Source organism: Rhinolophus sinicus, linkage group LG04 (genome assembly GCF_036562045.2).
Source record: "Rhinolophus sinicus isolate RSC01 linkage group LG04, ASM3656204v1, whole genome shotgun sequence".
Taxonomy (NCBI): Eukaryota; Metazoa; Chordata; class Mammalia; order Chiroptera; family Rhinolophidae; genus Rhinolophus; species Rhinolophus sinicus.
In genome coordinates this window covers 181,208,874-181,228,117 of record NC_133754.1, presented here as the reverse complement: position 1 = coordinate 181,228,117, position 19,244 = coordinate 181,208,874, and the positions used below count along the sequence as shown (strand labels likewise).

General features: G+C 45.6%; 1 protein-coding gene across 6 annotated transcripts in view; it reads right to left on the bottom strand.

Moving 5' to 3' along the window:
• MVB12B (multivesicular body subunit 12B) overlaps positions 1-19,244 on the bottom strand; it is a 183,106-nt gene that overhangs the window by 126,284 nt on the left and 37,578 nt on the right. For all 6 annotated transcript variants that reach the window (XM_074331027.1, XM_074331024.1, XM_074331026.1 and 3 more), the window contains 2 exons: positions 8,056-8,163; positions 2,969-3,065 (listed from right to left, as the gene is read on the bottom strand). In XM_074331027.1, the coding sequence (XP_074187128.1) occupies positions 2,969-3,065; positions 8,056-8,163 (205 nt within the window). The remainder of the gene's footprint in view (positions 1-2,968; positions 3,066-8,055; positions 8,164-19,244) is intronic.

The following is a 19,244-nucleotide window of genomic DNA, read 5'->3' as shown; positions in this document are numbered from 1 at the left end:
CTCTCACGTTTATAGTCAACTGATTTTCAACAAGGATGAGACAATTCAATGGGGGAAAGAATGGTTATTCCACTGGATATTCACATGCAGAAGAATAAAGGTGGACACGTAACTCATACCATACACAAAAACTCAAAGTGGATCAAAAACATAAATGTAAGTGCTAAAACTATAAATCTCTTAGAAAAAACATAGGCATAAATCTTGGTGAACATGGATTAGGCCGTAGTTTCTTAGGTATGTCACCAAAAGCATAAGCAACAAAGGAAAAAAATAGATAAATGGAACTCCATCAAAATAAAAAAACTTCTGTATTTCAAAGGACATCAAGAAAGTGAAAAGAAAACCCACAGAAAATTTTGCAAATCACATAATTGATAAAGGATTTACATCTATAATATAGTTGACCCTTGGACAACATGAGGGTTGGGGGGCTGCCGCCTGCACAAAAATCCACATATAACTTTTGACTCCCCCAAAATTGAACAACTAATAGCCTACTGTTGACTGGAAGCCTTACCAATAACATAAAGTTGATTAACACATATTTTGCATGTCATATGTATTATATACTATATTCTTACAATAAAGCAAGCTGGAGAAAAGAAAACGTTATTAAGAAAATCATAAGAAAAAATACATTTACTGTATTTATTGAAAAAAATCCATATATAAGTGGACCTCTGTGATTCAAATCCATGTTGTTCAAGGGGCAACTGTATATTAAAATATTCTTACAACACAGTAATGAGAGGACAACCTAATTTAAAATGGCAAAGATGAGAACAGACATTTCTCCAGAGAAGAGCTCGTACAAATGGCCAACAAGCACATGAAAAGATGCTCAACATCATTAGTCATCAGGGAAATACAAATCAAAACTTCAATGAGAGACCACTTGACACCCACTAAGATGGCTAGAATAAAAAAGAATGACAATAACAAGTATTGGTGAAGATGTAGAGAAATTGGAACCTTCCTACACTGCTGGTAGGAATATACAACGTTGTTGCTCCTTTGAAAAACAGTTTGGCAGTTCCTCAAAAGTTAAATATAGAGTAACCATATGACAGCAATTCCATACCTAGGTAATGAAAACATGTCCACACAAAAATTTGTACACGAATGTTCATAGCAACATTATTCACAATAGCCAAGAATAGAAATAACCCAAATAGCCATCAATTGAATGGATAAGCAAAATGTGGTACACCCATATAAATGGAATATTTGCCAATAAAAAGAGTGAAGTACTAACACACACTACAGTATGGATGAGCTTTGAAAGCATTATGCTAAATGAAAGAAGCCAATTAAAAAGACCACAAACTGTATGATTCCATTTGTATGAAAAGTCCAGAACAGGCAAGTCTATATAGAAAGTAGATTAGTGATTGCCTCGGGCTGGCAGTGGGTGAGAACGTGAGGGTTGGGAGAAATGGAAAGTGATTGCTACTAATAAGTACAGAGGTTTTTTTGGAGGGTGATGAAATGTTCTAAAATTGATTGTGGTAATGATTGCACAACTCTGTGAATACTCTAAAAACCACTGAATTATATGCTTTAAATGGGTAAATTGTATGATATGGTACGTGAATTATATCCGAATAAAGCTGTTACCAAAAACCTCTCATATATAAATATATAATACAAACTTTATCTGTATAAGGCGCTTAAACACGTGCTCTTATGGAGTGACATTCTGGTTAAAAGTGTGGCTGGTGTCAGACTTGTGTATTCCAGTTAGTCCCCTACTTCTAGATGTGTGACCTTGGATAAGTCCTTTAATCCCTAAGTATTAATAGTTACTGTGCCTCATTTATCTCATATGTGCAATGGGTTTAATAATACCCATCTCCAAATAGGGGTCTTCTGAAGATTCAATATATCGAGTATGTAAAGCATTTATCACAGGGGTTAGCATACAGTAAAAACATACTAAATATCAGCTATAATAATTATTAGGTAATATACATAATAACAAACAAGTAAAAGCAAAATGTCCAAAAGCGAGGAGACTATTAAGGAAATAAAAATATGCTACGCAATGGCATCTACTTGTTTCAGTAAAATAGCAGCCAGGTGGGGGTCTGCATAGAGATGGAAGTTCCGGTCGGTATGAAACGCTAGCAAGAAAACAGCAAAACACAGTGGGTCCAAGATGGGGCTAACTATGGAAAACATCAAGTATGTATGACACAGAATGAGATACAAAATTTCATAAATAAACCGTGTGTTATAAAGAAAGATTCTCTGTATTTGTTTCTGATTGACTGCTTCACTATCGTGGGTGTCCTAAAGTTGGTAAGAGTAATTACAAATGAAATGGGTTAAGCGATATTACATCAAAGCGAGGAGGCTTCCCAGCACTGGTTAGTTAGTAACTGACGGGCCCGACAAGAACCGGAAAGCACTCCAGGACCCTGAAGGAGATTCCGATCCGTCGTCAGCCATTCACTTCTGCTCGGTTCTGCTCAGGGCTCAATGTATTCGCGTACAATGAATCCTGTGTACTCTACCCTGCAGTTCTTCTCGCGCTGGCTTTTCTTGTGAGCTCCAAGAGCTAAAAATGGGGACATTATTGTACTTATATTCCCTGGGCGTCTTTTGATTTTTTCCCCTTTTGCTTCTGGGTCTTGTGCCAAGCTTGGCTTCGGCAACACCAGAGGGTGCACTAAGGACGAGTTTGCACCAGTTTCTTCGTCCGTTCCTGGGTGACCGATTCAGCAGGGAGCCCCGTTCTAAGAGAAAAGCACACTCTGCTCACTTACATGGTACTAACCAGAACACTGCAAACTCCTTGGAGAACCAAGTCAGACATGAGTCAAAAGCTGCAGGGTTTATTCATGGGCATGCGGTAAGGACTCCTAAAATGTTTCCAAAGAAAAGTGCACATAAAAAATATCTTAAAATACACCTGGAGGAAGGAAAGTCTCATTGTGATGAGTGGTACCAAAGGATGACTCACGTGTGTCCACCGTCTCCTGAATTGGGATGAAGCCCACAGGCAGCGTGTCCTTGATGTCAATGAGCTTCATATCCACTAACACGTTCCCTAAATGACTCTTGGGAAGAAAGAAAAGAGATACAGACTATTAATCTGAACATGCCTGTGCTGGGTTTGCCATTTTGGCTTCGAGACGGCATATTTAACACAATGACTCTTGCAGCTTTACGACAGTAGGTTAATTAGAGTAGGTGCCACTTAATGCTCCCCAGCGGTCACACAGGGACTCAGTGGCCCCCAGGAAGGAGCTTCATCTGCAGAACCTCAAAGCCACTCACTCACTTGGACTTGGCCTTGGTTAGACAGACCAGCAACCCAGGAGACGCATGAGACATAACCCAGCAGAGGGCAGCTGTGCACAGGTCCTGGGACCAGGCTGCCACTCAGCCCAGAGCACCAGCTCTCAGGCCCAGCAGGTTTTAGGCAGTCGTGTGGGGGAGAGAGCTGCAGCTAAACCTAAGAGAGAACCAATCACACTCCTAAGTGATCGCCAGTCTGCATATCGACACGCATTTTGGTTGCTAGATACATTCTGTAAAATCCCAAGAATAATAAACTAATTCAGAGTGAAAAGCCCTGTTGCCTCAATATTACACATCTTCTAAAATGACATGCACCAGGGTCTCTTAAAGTTTCTATTTAGTGGTAGTGTGGGGGGTCCACAGTGCACAGTTTCCATAACCAGCACAAAAGTATCTTCTGAAGACGGCACATACCACGCTGTAATTGCGACAGAGAACTCTCTGCAAACACGCTGGCATGTGCAGCTGCATTTCAGGTTGGAAACAAGCTCTAAAGATACCTATCCTACAACTTAACTATGTGAGGCCACCTCAGAGAGTTCATTAAGATCTTCAGAGTCATTTGCAGCTTAGTTCCCCTCTCTAGCTACAGCCAGTTAAGGAAAGACTTATGGCTTCCGATCCCAAACCTCTCCTGTTAGGATGCACTTTGCACGCCCATTTCCCAGAAGCTCCTCATCCCCAGAAGCCCCGCACGAGCACACTGTTTCCTTGTTCTGCGTTCCTGGACAAGCCTGTCCGTCACTCTGGCCTCCTGTGGCCTCCGCACTAAGTCCTCAGGCCTTGTTGCCCTTTGCTCAGAGAAGGGCTTGCATCTCCCTTTCCTCTCCCTGCACGGGAGGCCAGACCCCCCCCCCCCCCAATGTCAACACTAACTGTGAGAGCCAGTCAGGGAGTTGTTAGCATCTAAATCTCCTGGCACTCTCTGTTTTCCTTCATTCCAATGTATCATGGCATATTTGTGAGGTTATTCAATATCTGTCTTCCCACTAGAGTTTAAGAAGCATGAGGACCGAAACTCTGTTACTACTGTAAATCCAAGCGTAGCCTACTTCTTGGCACACAGTAGGTGCTTGATCAATATTTGCTGAATAAATTAATGTTTCTTGGTACATTTTTAACGGGGTGGGCCCCTCAAAGTCAGAAATCAAATTGGATTTGCTTGGATGACAAATCTAAACTATATCAACAAACACATTAAAAGTATATTTAATAAATACATTATAAACTGAAAGTACACAAATGAAATAAACTCTTCAAAATTTAACTCTGAAGATCCAGGTGTCAGGTGTAAACTATGATCGCTGTTTTTACAGCACTGTTGCCACAAAACTGTTTCTCTCAGAACCACCGTGTTGGCCAACAATTTTATATTATTACATCCAGGTAGCTGGGCCTCAGGAAAACAACACACCGCACGGCACAGCAAGTGGAAAGTGGACCCTCACGAATGTGGAATAAATCTCTGACCGTGCAGGAAGGGTTTGAACCGTTAACCTAGCTCGCAAACATCAGCTGCTTTCAGAATCGCCTCATCTAATCTATCATAATTTTTTTTCGTGGCAGTTGTGTTTCCATGTCATCACTGCTTTTCTGCATTGAGAAATTAACAACTGGGTATGTTTCCCTGCCCCGGAGATAGATGGGCATTCATCAATATCTTTCTCAAATGTCTTCTGCTTGACAAGTTGGGTTTTACAGAAGTCAACTGCAAACCACTTAGCGACCTCACCCTCCACAATCTACAACTGGCCCTGATCATAAAACCAGAACATCAGCCATGCGGCCATTAAAAAAAAAAAAAAAAAAAAAAAGCATCCAAGAAGCCTCTCGTGCATACAAAATGGGAGGCTGCACTGTCAGAGCTTCCTGCCGTCCAAGTGGGGTCCCTCTGCGCATGGGGCTGCTGCTGTCCTGGGTTTAATACAGGAGGTCTGCGACACCATTAATTTTGCGAGTTCCTCTCCCTTCCCCCATCCCATGCTCCCTTTCATTTCCTCCTCATAAATATGAAGAACGTATTCCCAATCCTTGTTGAGCAAATGATTCATGCCAAAAGCCCAATATGCACTGACTCAGGGTATTTATATTGTCTCTGGTAGCCAGTATTTGCTAGTATACTGTAATTATTTTTGACAACCTTGCATTTAAGGTAGCCACAGATAACCAACTTAATATTCAAATGTTCATAAATCCTTCTGTTTAATATCCTCCCTACCTAATCTATGTACATTATTATTACAGGTAATGCAGAAAGTACAGGGCATGAAAAGTGCAATTAATCTCGATCCTTCCCCAGGAAGCAATGTCACTCCAAAGCCAGGTTTCTGTATTAATAGCATTATTGGGGGAAAGAAATTTAGGTTCCAAAGGAGTCTCCCAAAACTCCTACACTGGGAGTCTCAAGTCACCTAATTAAGATTCTGTCCAGTCTTGAGATCCCACGTCCCTCCTTTACAGTTGTAAAAAATCATGCCGTGCGAAGTCTTGGCTCTGACAGCAGGGCCAGCACACACTGGCTGCAACAGACTAAATTATGCCTCATTCCTGCTCTATTCCTGGGCTAGCAAGTGGGCCCCTGCCACTCCTTGAAATGGGTCCCTTTAGCTCTCATGACAGGATCCATTCATTCTTTTTCTGAAAACAAAATGCACCTATTTCCTATACTGCTTCAAAAGAGAGGTGAAGGTTTCTCCCGCTGCCCTTACCCTATCTTACATCCCTCATCACGGCCCACCTGCCACGCCCAGCCCTCATGGACTGTGATACACAAAGTAGACACTCAATAAACATCTCTTTAATGCTTAATAAATGTTGACTAAATCAATGCATTTTCTAGAATACGCTCACCTAGAACACCCCAAATTAACAAGCCCCGGTGACTTCTCTCTGTCATTTATAGACCTGTCACTCTCCCCACACCAAGGGACTGGGGACTCTTCTGGCCTAGAGTACCAATAACCCACAGCCTTTGGGGGAATGCAACAAAAACAGGCATTGAAAACGATCAGAGAGATCGCGGCTGTCCTCTGAGGCCATAGTCGTGAACTGAAGCCTCTTCAGTCAGGACAGGTGAAGGCTGAGCAGAGATCAGTAATGACACCGTGACACCACTGAGCAGAGCGAGGGTGTGAACATGAGCTGTTCAAATCCTCGGGAGTTTGTCCACACAGCCCTGAGCGGCAGTGAACACACTGACCTTCTGCCAGCGGTAGCCAGCGGACAGAACAGAGGTGACAACAGCTAAAAATATAAATAGCTTCAATAAAAGGGTTTAGGTAAACCCCAGGGACAAATAGGCAGGGAGTGTGCTGTGTAGGAGGGAAGGATGGGGTGGGGGGGGCGACCCTAACTTCGTGAGCCCTCTGTCTGGAAGGCAACCCGGCCTTCACACCTGCCCCTCGGTGTCTCACAGGCTGCACAATGAGCCCCAGGGACCTGCTCAGACTCCTGACATGCTCCGCTGCCGCCTTCTGGCCTGGATGGAAAAGATTTCGTGTTTCGTGCCAGGCCTGTCCCTGCTCCCCTGGAAACTTTGTACTTAACAAGTCTAGGTTACTCTCGTAATTGGGGGGGAAATTAAAGCAATGACTTCTCCCCCAGTTCTGAATATGCTAGGAATAATTTTCCCAACAAAGACTTCTCAACAAACACAGGAATGACGGGGGGAAGGCAGTGACAGCCAGAGACGTGTGTGCCTGTCTACATCCAGGAAACGCTGAAGGGACACAAAGACCCCATGTCAGGACCATGAGCTGTGAGGGCATGTGATGGGGAGAAAGACTGTTACTTTTCCCTTTTCATGCTTCTCAATGAGGACATCTGCAGTTTTTTTTTTTCTTTTTAAACCTGGGGCATATATTACTGTTATAATAAAATTAATAAAAATATTTCAAAAAAAACACAAACACCTTTGCATTAGAAAGAGACAATGACATTTAGGCCAAAAATAAAATGTCACCCACGAAAATGAAAAATTTGACTGCTCTCTTATTTGGGTCTAGGGAAGACAGGTGACCTTGGACAAGCACAGAAACTCTCTGTGGAAGGAGCAATACTTCAACTGTCTCAGGATGGAAGGGGTATATTTACAGGGTACCTAGACAGGCCTCACATACAGTGGATATTCAGGAAAGCTATTTCTCTTATTTCTAAGCCACCCATTAAAACACTATTGGAAAAGCCTTAGTAGGTATCTTTCAAATTTCCTAATTTATGGGCCCAAGTATTAAAAACAGCATACCAAAAGAAATCTATACATGTGGTGGGCGCCTACCTGCAGAAACACAAAATGTCATAGGTCATGTAGCGACTCAGAGAGAAAGTCAGTCATTTTGGAAACAAAGCCGTATCTGTGGAAAGGGGTGACCATGCAGTATCTTTCTAGCTATGCCTCCATTTGTTGGTCAGCTTTAAATCCCGCTCCACTGCAAAGTTCTCACATTCACACTACCTGGGCTTTGTTACTTGGCGGAAAGGTAGGCAAATGAGAGCTGTGGGAGAAATTTCCTGGTTTCCTCCTGAGAATACATTTTAAAGGAATTCACTCTCCACTTCAGTAACTGGTTAATAATACTGTTAATAAATGAAACACAGCATTAGCTGCTGACTCTACCCAGTTCACTAAAACCTTAGATAAATTCATATGGCAGTGAAAATAAACCACCACAAAACCTGAGGAAATTTCAAACAGGAAGTAAATGACTTGTGCTCGCTCAGCAAATGGAAAAGCACTACTACACTTACATTTTCTTTGGAAAATGATCTTGTGAAACACAGGTATCTGGTAACCTTGGACTTAAATAAGCCGTCTTTCCAGAGGTCAGCATCCACACCATCTGCTGTCTGTGCAACCTACATCAAAGAGACAGAGAGAAGGGCTGCAGGTAAGGCAGGATGGAACAGAGGTGTGCGCCAGCAGCTTCTTCGTACCTGTGCCAATTAACACTGGCCCGAACTCTCATGGCATCTCATTAGTTTATTTCACTAGGCCCTGGGAAGAGATTTTCCAAAAGGGGAAAAGGGAGAATGTGTGAAAAATACAACTTCTAAAAATATTGTCCCTGGGGATACCATTGATTAAAGACGTCCTGACAAAAGTGGTTCTAATGAGAAAAGAGCAACTTTTGTTGTAATGGACCAAGAAGGGATTGGATAAGTCAGCACATTAAGTTGCTCATTACCACTTACTCGGGGGATGGTACGGGGTGCAGAAAAAAGTCCAATGGGGTGTGAAATGCTACCTGAGAGGGGCATCGCCTGTGTAGAGACTGACACTGCTGCCTGCTCCGGGACCCTGGGGCCAGCCAGGGTGCCGGGGCTCTACTGGGGTCTGGGAGCAGGTGTCAGGAAATTTCGCTCCTCACTGTGTCTTCTTGGTACAAGCTCTGCGAGTGGTACTCAAGATCAGAAACTGTATCATGATACAAAAATTAAAAAAGATTCAGGTACTTGTTTATAGTCTCACTAGGAAGCCATTTGCTCGTGTACACCGGTAGAAATTTTGCCCTAAGAAGTATTCAAGGATGAAGCCAGCCTTGATTGGAGTCTTAAGGTGCCTGTGCACCGGGCTGCGGGGTGCGGGGTATTAGTGTGAAGGTTCACGCATCGTGGGAAAGAGTTTACAGTGAGGCCGGCGAAGAGGAGAGAAAAGACTGGGTGAGGGCGGTGTCCCCCACTTCTTCCACACTGCGCTATGAATGGCTGTCGGGGCTTGGTCTGCTTTCTCACTCTGCAGCCTAAGGTGACAGCATTCTCCGATGATTAATCAACCTTCCACACCTTGGCTGGCACCCTGAGGGGGGACACTGGGAAGGCTGAGGGAATAGCACCCCATGCGGGGTGAACTCTGAAGGGTCTTCCAGCAGCCTGCGCGCTGCTGTCTCCCCAGCCGTCCTTGTGAGGTTCAGACGTTGGGATGCAGTCCTTGATCTGACAAGCTCCCGGCCACGCTGACAAAGTGCTGAAAGCACCTCTACTCTTTACACAAAAAACTGCCTGGATTCAGCCCCATCCCATGTACCTGCTCACAGCACCCCAATTGCCTCTGTCACATGGACAGGCCAGGGACGTATGGGGGCTGCTCCGCCAGGAAATTCCCAGGGCCCCCCACAGCTGCATTCTCTGAGGCTGCCTCAGAAAAGCCCACAGGCCAATCGGCAAAACAAAAATGCTTTCCCCGCCCTCCCAAATCCAACAATTATAAATGAGCAAATGTAACAAAGGGAGAAGAAAGGCCCTTGTGTTAAATATGCAAATATGTTTGACCTGAAATCTGAAGGAGGATTGGTATGGGGGTAATTTCAGGAACCGTCCTCTCCAAGTATGTCACCCCCACAGAAAGAAACACAATGGAACAGGATCAGACCTCATCAGCATTTCCCCCCATAATGTTCATACATAAAGTTTCCTGGAAAACATGAGATTTAAGGCAGTGGCCCCAACTCTCCACCACCAAGGATCCCTTTTGTTTGTTTCCTCCCATGGATTCCATGTTTTGAAAGATTTTTTGTTTTCCAAACTCTACGTTTAGTGTATTTCCTCAATTCTAGGGTGTAGTCACTTGGGAATCACCTGTGGATTTGCAGAACACGCCTTCAGGAAAAAAAGAAATAGTATCATATCAAAATGGACAATCAATGTTAAGATGCATCCCAATTTCTGAACCACTAAATTGTGAAAATAAAAAATGCTATAGGAACAAAGAAATAAGGGAATCTTTGTGGTTTCTCTATAATAAATGCATTATTTTTGATGCATTAAAAAAATAGTATGCAGAACACTCGAAGTCTGTGGAACCAGAGGCTGGGACCTCAGGAGGAAGAAGCTGTGTCTCTGACCTTCCACCAGAAAGGAAGGGGGTTCAGAAGGGATCCCTGGATATTTGGAAATTCCACTGAGGGGTGGTGTGCAGCCTAAATCAGAGCTACTGTTTCCAGGGTTTGAAAATAACGATTTCCTCCTCTCACCATTGCTAGAATGTTCCTTTTTCTGAGTGAGAAGACACCTTGACCTGACAAAGCGGCCAGTGCAGGAATAATGAGGGCAGTCGGGCTGCCCTCCTCACAGGGCCTCTCTGTCCCGGCAGTTACTCTGCAGTTACTCTCCAGCCCGGGTATGAGAAGCAGATAACCGGACAACCAAAGGCCCAACTTTGCCCTGAGGCCACAACTCGTTTGCAATGAAGTAAAAATGCGTAATGCCCTCCAACCCCAGCCAAGGGAAGGCGAGGAAGGAAGAGAGACTGTGTGTGTGCGCGTGCACACAGAATGCACAGGGCCCAAAGCGTGGGCCCCGAGGGGCTCCATGAACCGGAGCAGGGAGGAGCAGGCCCTGGGTTCTGTTTCATCAGGAGCACTGATGAAAGCACAAGGAAGTGCCTGGGGGTAACAAGACCTGGCATTCCCAGCCTTGCCCCTGTAGCAATATTGACATTGTACCCAGAAGCTTCTTTCCAATCCAGTCACATAAAGGTGCTTACTAACCCAAACCCAAATGCTTCCCACCCCAAGATAGATGGGTTAAGAGGAGCTAACGACCTATAAGATTAATTACGTGTGATGCGCGTATCTGCACGGGGCGCCCCTACAGAAGTTCTCGTCTAAACTCTGACCAGGTGACCCCGGCAGCCAGTCTCTGATCCCGAGATGGGAAGTGTGGGTGGGGGGCTTCTCCCGAGGGCCCTGTGGCGTTAGAGGAGATGATGTGTGTGCAAAGTGCCTACCTCAACGCTCACCAGGGAGCACCCGCAAAGCCAGTGCTAACATTCTAAACTAAAAACGAGGACATACATTGAAACAGATATTGAAAACGATGTCCTGCTACATCAGGATTCAAACGTCCTCAATTGTCACAGGGGGGCCCAGCTCCAGCCTCCGGCCTTCTGGGGTTCCTAACCCGTCTTTAGGATTAGATCTGGTCCCCAAACATATGCTTGGGAGATTAACATTTACCTGCCTCTGTTATCCACAAGGGTGGCTCCTGTTCTGACTGCCATTTAGCCGCAGCGCATATGGGCTCAATCAGAACTCGTGGAAGGAAGGAAGGAAAGCAGCAGCCATTCAATCAGACACGAAATGTGAAAAGCCACAGACCCCGCTAGCCACCCAAGGAAGGTAAGCAGAATTTTTAAAAATGGAACTTTCAGGATTTAATACCTTGAGTGGAGGGTGTCCCCTCAAAATCAGCACTCTGTGAGGCCACTTACACATTTCAACAATTGGGCCACTTATTTTTTTGGTTATCTTTCTTGTGCCTACTTTCTTTCCCAGATGACTAGAGTACGTCAATGCCAAGGATGACGGCAGTGCCCCTAGAGCGTGTGTTACAGGGCTTTACACTCACACTCACTCGCACATACACACTCACACATACACACACATTCATACTCACACACGTACATATTCACATTCACACACATACACACACACTCATATACATACCCTCACACACACCTTCACATAGGCACACAGACACACTCCCTCTTCACACACACACACACACACACATACACACACACACACTCATACCATCCCTCTCTGGCATCTCCTTGGGTTCAAGAGTCGCCTCTAAGGAGGAGCAGGTTGAACACATGGGTTTCTCTCTCTTCTCTGTTGATATTCTTCTAAAATGACAATCAAGTGGAGAAACCATAAACCCGCTAAAATAAGGAGCAAGAGAGGCGTACAACACAAGAGAGATGCCAACAAATGTCTGGCAGTGTGGAAAGTGGGAGGTACAGCTGAGCAGAGCGGAGGGGATGACATTTAAAGGCCTGGAGGGGCTAATGATTCACCCCTCAGGGCGGCAGGGCTGAAGGCCACCAGATACCATGGACCCGGGCGTGGAAGGCAGGGCGGGCGCGGAGGGCGTGGTGGGAGTGGAGGTGGGTGGATTCAGGGCTGACAAGGCAGACTGGAACAAGCTCTACAAACAAAGCAGTTAGACTCCCAGATCCCCACCCGCATTTCGGATGTATTTTCTGCAGAACAGGGAACCAGGAAGGCTCAGGACTCCAGAGCACCAGCCTGGTTGATGGGGAAGGAGGTGATGGAGGAAGTGAGGCTCCAGAGTGAAAACGGGGTTAACTATGCACACTGAATGGTGGGCCCCCTTCCCTGCCACTACCAGGTTCACCCTCGTCCCTGCTTCTGGCACCTCGACAGCCAGCTGAACCCCCTAAATGCCGGACAGTGAAGGAGACGTCTCTGGAGAAACTAAAGCGCGCCAGAGAGTAGACTTTGGAGGTCTCCTGCTACAGAAGCTCAGTCCTACTGCATCACCCTTCACCCTGTGAAACCCACCCCACAGATCCAACCCCACCAGCTGGCTCTCCTCACTCCGAAATATAAGCGAACAACAAGGATCAGCAGGCACTGCGGCCAAGTCCCAAATACGACAGCCAGGGCCCGAATTAGAAAAAGGAAAAGTGGGAGGTAGCACAGATAACATGAGGAAACAATGAAAGCTAAGGAGCAAACAACCAAACCTACAATTAATATTCTCAGAGGGATGAGGGAACATATTGCATCCACCAAACAAGAATGGAAGAGCATGAAAATGTTTTTAAAAGGAACAATTTAGGAACAATACAAAGAGCCTAGAAATATAAAAGTTATAGATAAGCTATAGGATCAATGCAGCATTCAACTAATGTAATTTCCAGAAGGAAAAATAAAAAATGGAAGACAGGCCAGCCTGGTGGCTGAGGCGGTTAGAGCTCCATGCTCCTAACTCCGAAGGCTGCTGGTTCGATTCCCACATGGGCCAGTGGGCTCTCAACCACAGGATGCCAGTTCAATTCCTCGAGTCCCGTAAGGGATGGTGGGCTCTGCCCCCTGCAACTAAGATTGAACACGGCACCTTGAGCTGAGCTGCCTCCCAGATGGCTCAGTTGGTTGGAGCGTGTCCTCTCAAACATAAGGTTGCTGGTTCGACTCCCGCAAGGGATGGTGGGCTGCGCCCCCCTGCAACTAGCAACTGGCAACTGGACCTGGAGCTGAGCTGCGCCCTCCACAACTAAGATTGAAAGGACAACAACTTGACATGGAAAAAAGTCCTGGAAGTACACACTGTTCTCCAATAAAGTCCTGTTCCCCTTCCCCAATAAAATCTTAACAACAACAACAAAAAATGGAAGAGAACTGAGCCTCCATATTAATGAGGTCCTGAGTACTCAAGTACAGAGAATGAAAAAGTCTCGCCAGGAAGCAAAACCACAGAGAATCCCACTAAATTTGGGATAAAGAAACCACCTTTAACACTTGTAGAGAAATAACAGGTCATATACAAAGGCAATGACAGACACACAATGCTGTACGTTACATCCCCATGACTTAATTATTTTATACCTGGAAGCTTGTACCTGTTGACTCTATCTGGTTTTTATAATAAGAAAAACAACAATTTAAAATACTTCATTTGATGAGGTGAGAAAGGAAGATTTGGATTGAAACCTGAAAACCAGTTCGTAAATCGGCTACCCATCTAAGCTGCCTGGAGAGGGCTGTGCAGTAGATCCTCGGAGCTGTCAGAGTTCTTCCGGGTCAGAACACAGCACTTCTTGCCCGAGGAGACGCTCTTGAAAGACACGACAGTTAACCCACCAGATTCTTCAACCTGTTCACACCCTGGTGTTTTAAGAGAGCCCACCCACAATTCAAAGATGTATTTGGCAGACAGAAAGCAATCAAAGGGGCCAGGAAACTCTGCAGACAGTCCAAAGGAAATATCTGGTTGACACTCTGAATAAGAATGAAGTTCAAAGGGTCCTTGATGGCTTAGCTCATGCACTGTGGAAACACACACGTGGCCCAGGTCAGACAGTGGCCAACCATGGAGCGACTTAAACTCTTTAATCGGAGCAGCGTGGGCACAGCAAGGAGGCAGGGAGTCTAAGTAACCACCCTCTAGACTCCTAACAGGAGGTGTGCCCCAAATGCTCCCTACAGTGAAAAGAGCCATTTGACTTATCCGGCGACCAGTCGAAAAACTCTAGGCTGTTTTTTTGGGGGGGATATGATTTCATTCACATCCTCATATCATTTTACATCCCGAATGGAGAGCTCAAGTCAGCCACGGATCTTGGGCTGAAAACGTCTAACTTTTTTTAGCAGAAGAAATGAATGGGTGTCTCTGTCCATGGGACTGCTGGGTCTCCCTCAGTCCTGCGCGTTTCGGGGACACTGACCACCCACTCCTGGTTGGGCCTCACTCCTCCCTGGGCCTCTGTGACACTGCACCACCCCTCACACTTGTCTTTCCTAAATCTGCCTGGTGACTTCCCGCCTCTCTGGCTTTGCTCCTGTTTGTTGCTCTCTCTCGAATCTCATCACGTGGAAGGTTCTCATCACTTGGGTCCTGCCAAGCCTCCCTCATGGTACCAACCAAAAGCACACTCTCTTCTTCCAGGATCTTCCTTTCCCCTTGGCTTCTTGCATTAAACCTTCTTTAATATGGACAAAACCATATAAATGTTTTGTAATACAATTATTTGATTAAAAAAATCGGAGAGACTTAAAAGAATAATAATAATAAGGGTGGGCTTTCAAATCCTTGCAAATGTGCACAAGGAAGAGGGTTACCAGAGAAAACACAGGACACCCAGTTAAATTAGAATTTCAGGTAAACAACGAATAATTTTTTTCAAATTTAAGAAAATTTCAAAACATTCAGATTTAACTGGGCATCCCGTATTTTCATTTGCTAAATCTGGCAACCCGAACCAGGAGGCATGTACTAAAACTTTATTTAGTGAAAAACGAGAACAAAACTAAAAGTTGAGCAGCAGGAAAATGCTGGCGTAGTGCATTCAGCCTACATGGAACACCACACACCAGGGACTGAGAACATGTTAGACCTATACCCACGCATCTAGAAAGATCTAAATAACATGTGCATCGTTCAGTAAAAATAAAGCAAGAGCTTACTGCAAGATCTAACTGATATTAAAAGTACAAGTTACGATTTACTTCTATAAGTCATTTACATATGCAAATATAGAGGCAAAAGGAAGAAAAAGGCAAACGGTTGACAGTGGCCAGTAGAAATTAGGGGTGTGGTTGAAAGGTACTTGACCTTTGGCCATGTTATTTGAGTTTTTAAGGTAAGAAGATTTTTGTACTCCTTATTTAATTAAAAATAAATACAGTTTTTAGCAAAAAGAAAAAAAAAACAAGTCTAGAAGGCTACTTCTAACCTGTTAGTAATGTGTAGGATTAGAGGAAAGGTAATATTTTCACTCTTTAGTTTATATAATTCTGCATGATTTGGATTTTCTGAAATGAGTTTTTACAAGTTTTAGAATGTCATAAAGATATTTTTAAGTAAATAAATAAATACATAAAATAACGGCAGGGTTCACTGATACTCTCTCCAGATCCTGGGAGTAAGAGAGGAGAACTTCATGACAGAAGACGTGTCTGCTGAGCAAAGAAGGAAAGAAAACAGAAGCAGCTGTGCACAGCTCGTCCTGCAGACGGCCTTCTCGCTGTCTCTGCTAACCATGGCCAGTGTTTCGCAGTCCTTTCCTGGCTGGACTCTGGGATAATTCATGCCTCATACTGCCCAATACCTACTCTCCTGGACCAGGGCAGCAGGACAATACAGCAGGTTAAAACACCAGCTTTGGTACTGGAAAGATGTGAATTCAGATCCTGACTTCACCACTTAGTAGCTGTGCGACCTTGGCTGAGTGCCTCAACCTCTCTGAGCCTCAGTCTCTGCCTCTGTCAATGGAGATGGTAGGTTCTATCTCACACAGTCGTAGCAATAATTGAAAGAGACAATGCAAATACAGTGCTTTGCCTAGCACCCAGCATACAGTAGTAATCACTTAGTCAACAGTAAATATTGGTATTAGCGTTGTTATCAGAAGCACTGCTTCCCTCCCATGCCGGGGACGCAAGCTGACCTGGCTTTACATAGAGACTTCCCCCTGCATGTGCAGTCATCTCTCGGGTGCAACTGATGTCTTCAAGCCACAAATCTTTCCTTTTCTTTCAGCAAATATTTACTAAGCACTCACGATATGGAAGGCACTGCCCCGCACACTTCAGCACACACAAATCTGAGTCAGGCCAACAGGTACGGTGAGGGTACAATGCAGAGGCAGGTGACCTAGGTTTGATCTCAGCCATGCACACCTGTTGTGTGATCACAAGAGGAGCAGCAGAGCTCCCTGAGGCCCTATTTTCTTATTTGTAAAATAAGATTATAATGTAATTTGACAGGGTCATTGTGCGAATTAAATGCTGCGTGCTGGGGCAGCTAGCACGGGGCGGACACAGCACAGGCTGGGCGTTACTGGGAGCCCTGGCGGGCCTACCTGAGTACCCTAAGGAGCACAAGGGCTAAGAGTTCAGAGATACCAAAGCACCTCAGGGCGCAGGAGAGGACAGGAAGGGCAGAACAAAGGCAGCCTTAGGTGGGAAGCACCAGAAAGCATCCACAGGCAGGAACGAAGCTTAGGAAGAGCAGCAGGCACGCCCTTGGAAGAGGCAGGGTCAGAAAAGCCACACGTGGGAAGAGCTGGGCTGGCTGGACTGTGGCCAGTGCAGGGCGCGAGAGGAGAGTTAGGCCTCACCCTTGGGGTAGAGGGAGCATCTGTGGAACTGGGAGCAGGAGGAAGAATTCTAAGCGTGGTGCTTAAAGGAGAAAACCTAGTGCTGAGAAGGGAGGGACTGAGTTTCCTGGAAAAGGCGACGTGGGACCAGAACAGGGAGCACCTGAGCTGGGGTGGCAGCAGACAGAGAAGGAGGTTGCAAAACATGAAGCAGAGGCAGAATCAAGAAACTACCTAACAGGCTGTAGGAGGGGGACAGGCAGAGGAGCCCCAGGAGGAATCTGGCCTCCCTTTGGGAATATTCCAGTTGAGTGTCAGCCAGCCACCATATGTGGGCTTGTCTACCAGGCAAGTGGAAGCGTGGGCCTGGCGAAGGAGAGGCTGAGCACAGACTATCTGTGGGAGGGTGGCAGCTCGGCTCCAGCGTGGCTGGGACCCAGGCTGGAGGAGAGCCCAGGGAAAGGCTGGGGCCTGGGGGTGTGCTGGGTGTGGGAGAGATCACCATAGAAGGGGAGACTGGAGAATGGGTGGCAAATAGGTGAATCACATTTAAGGAATAAGAGTGTTTTAAGAAAGAAGGACTAGAGAAGACTATCTGATGACCTAAGAAAATGCTGCAATAATACAATAAGAAAATATAATGCAATACTAAGTAAGCATGGTTATGAAACAGTACATACAAAAGAATTCCATTATTGCTACAATACACACACACACACAATTAAAAGGATATATGTATGTCAAAATGTTAACAGCATTTTTCCTCTAGTGGTAGGATATGAGTCACTTTTACTTTCTTGTACTTTTCTATATCTTCTAAATTGTCTACAATGAGCGTGTGTTAGTTCTGTATTCAGAAAATGAATATATTAAGGAAGGAAGAAATTGGTCAATGGCGTCCAAAGTTGAGACAAGGTCAAGAAGAATAACAATTAGGAAAAAGCTACTGAGTTAGGAGCTAAGGGGTGAGTGGAAATAATGAAGAGAAGATGACAAGAAGAAACACCCGCGGGTAAGAAGGGCTTATAAAGACGGTGCTCAAGAGGCTGGTGAAGTGACAGGGAGGAGGTGGCCGCATCTGTTTATTTTTAGGAACAGAGGGCACAGCAGCAGGTTTATGTGGAGAGGAAGGAGGCAGAGAAGGCGAGAGAACAAAGGGATTTACACAAGAGAGGGATTAACAATCAAGAACCCAGGGAGGAAGAAGTGGAAATGGGCACTCACCTGGGAGGCCTGCTCTTGGGAAGCAAGAGAGCCACCCAACCCGAAGGAGCTCCGCCCTTTGACACCTTTTTTCTCACTTTCTCCCTTTTGTCTGGGTCTGTAAATTACACGAAGGCAGCGGCTACATCTGACATTCGTGATTCCCAGGGCCTGCACAGAACCTGCGAATAAATGAATGCTTCTCTTCCTCTGTTCCATCTCTAAAGCTTGAGGAAATCTCCTCTGAGCCCAGGAGATGGGCGTAAGCAAGGGAGCATGCCAGCGGACTGAGCGAGGCTACAGAAATGCTCACTAACAAGCAAGGGCACCGGTCTGAAAGATTCTGGAGACCCCCAACGTTGAGACTCCAAGACCTCAAAGTGCCTTCTGAAGAACAAGAAGGAAGTTCTTCTATCAAACCAATCAACTGACCTCATGGCAGGCCCAATTTTCGGCCATGATTTCTGAATGCAATTCTTAAAGCTATGAAAACAAAAGGGGTCTAAGATCAGGAGGCTGCATCGGTGACAGACGGCATGGGGCTGCCTTAGCTGGGGCCCTAGCAGGATAGGGTTAAGAAAACAGTGAAAGCCAGACCAGGGATTAGGAGAAAACGCATGGACCCTGGACCCTGACCTTGCGTGGCCTCCCCTTGAGGACGGCCCCTGGCCGGCAGGCTCCCGCTGCCCCAGGTGGCTGGCCCCACCTCTGCCCAAGCTCTCCACACACACCACCGGAGTGGGTAGTGCAGCTTCCTGCTGGAGCCAGCCACCTCAGACATGGGCCAGACTCGGGGCTTCTGGCTGCTTTTAACACAGGGGCCCTGAAAACCCAGCAAGACAAGGAGGGCAGGAAGAGTTAATGTGATGGGATTTAAGAGAAGACAAGTTGAACTCACGAGCTCATGAGTCATGCTCAATGACAGGAGGCAAGAAGCAAAGGAGATGAACTGCACTTGTGACTAAGTCGCCCTTCTTATTTACTCTCTTACTCAGCTCTCAAACCACACTGCCAGCGGTAATTGCATTTCAATTCATGTTTAACACAAACATAACTTAGCTGGATGTTGGCATCCAATATCCCAGACACAGAAAGGCAAAACAGAAAGGAGCCAGCTAATTCATTTCAATAACCGTACTCGGCATGCCCGGTGGTGCACTATGCACCAGGC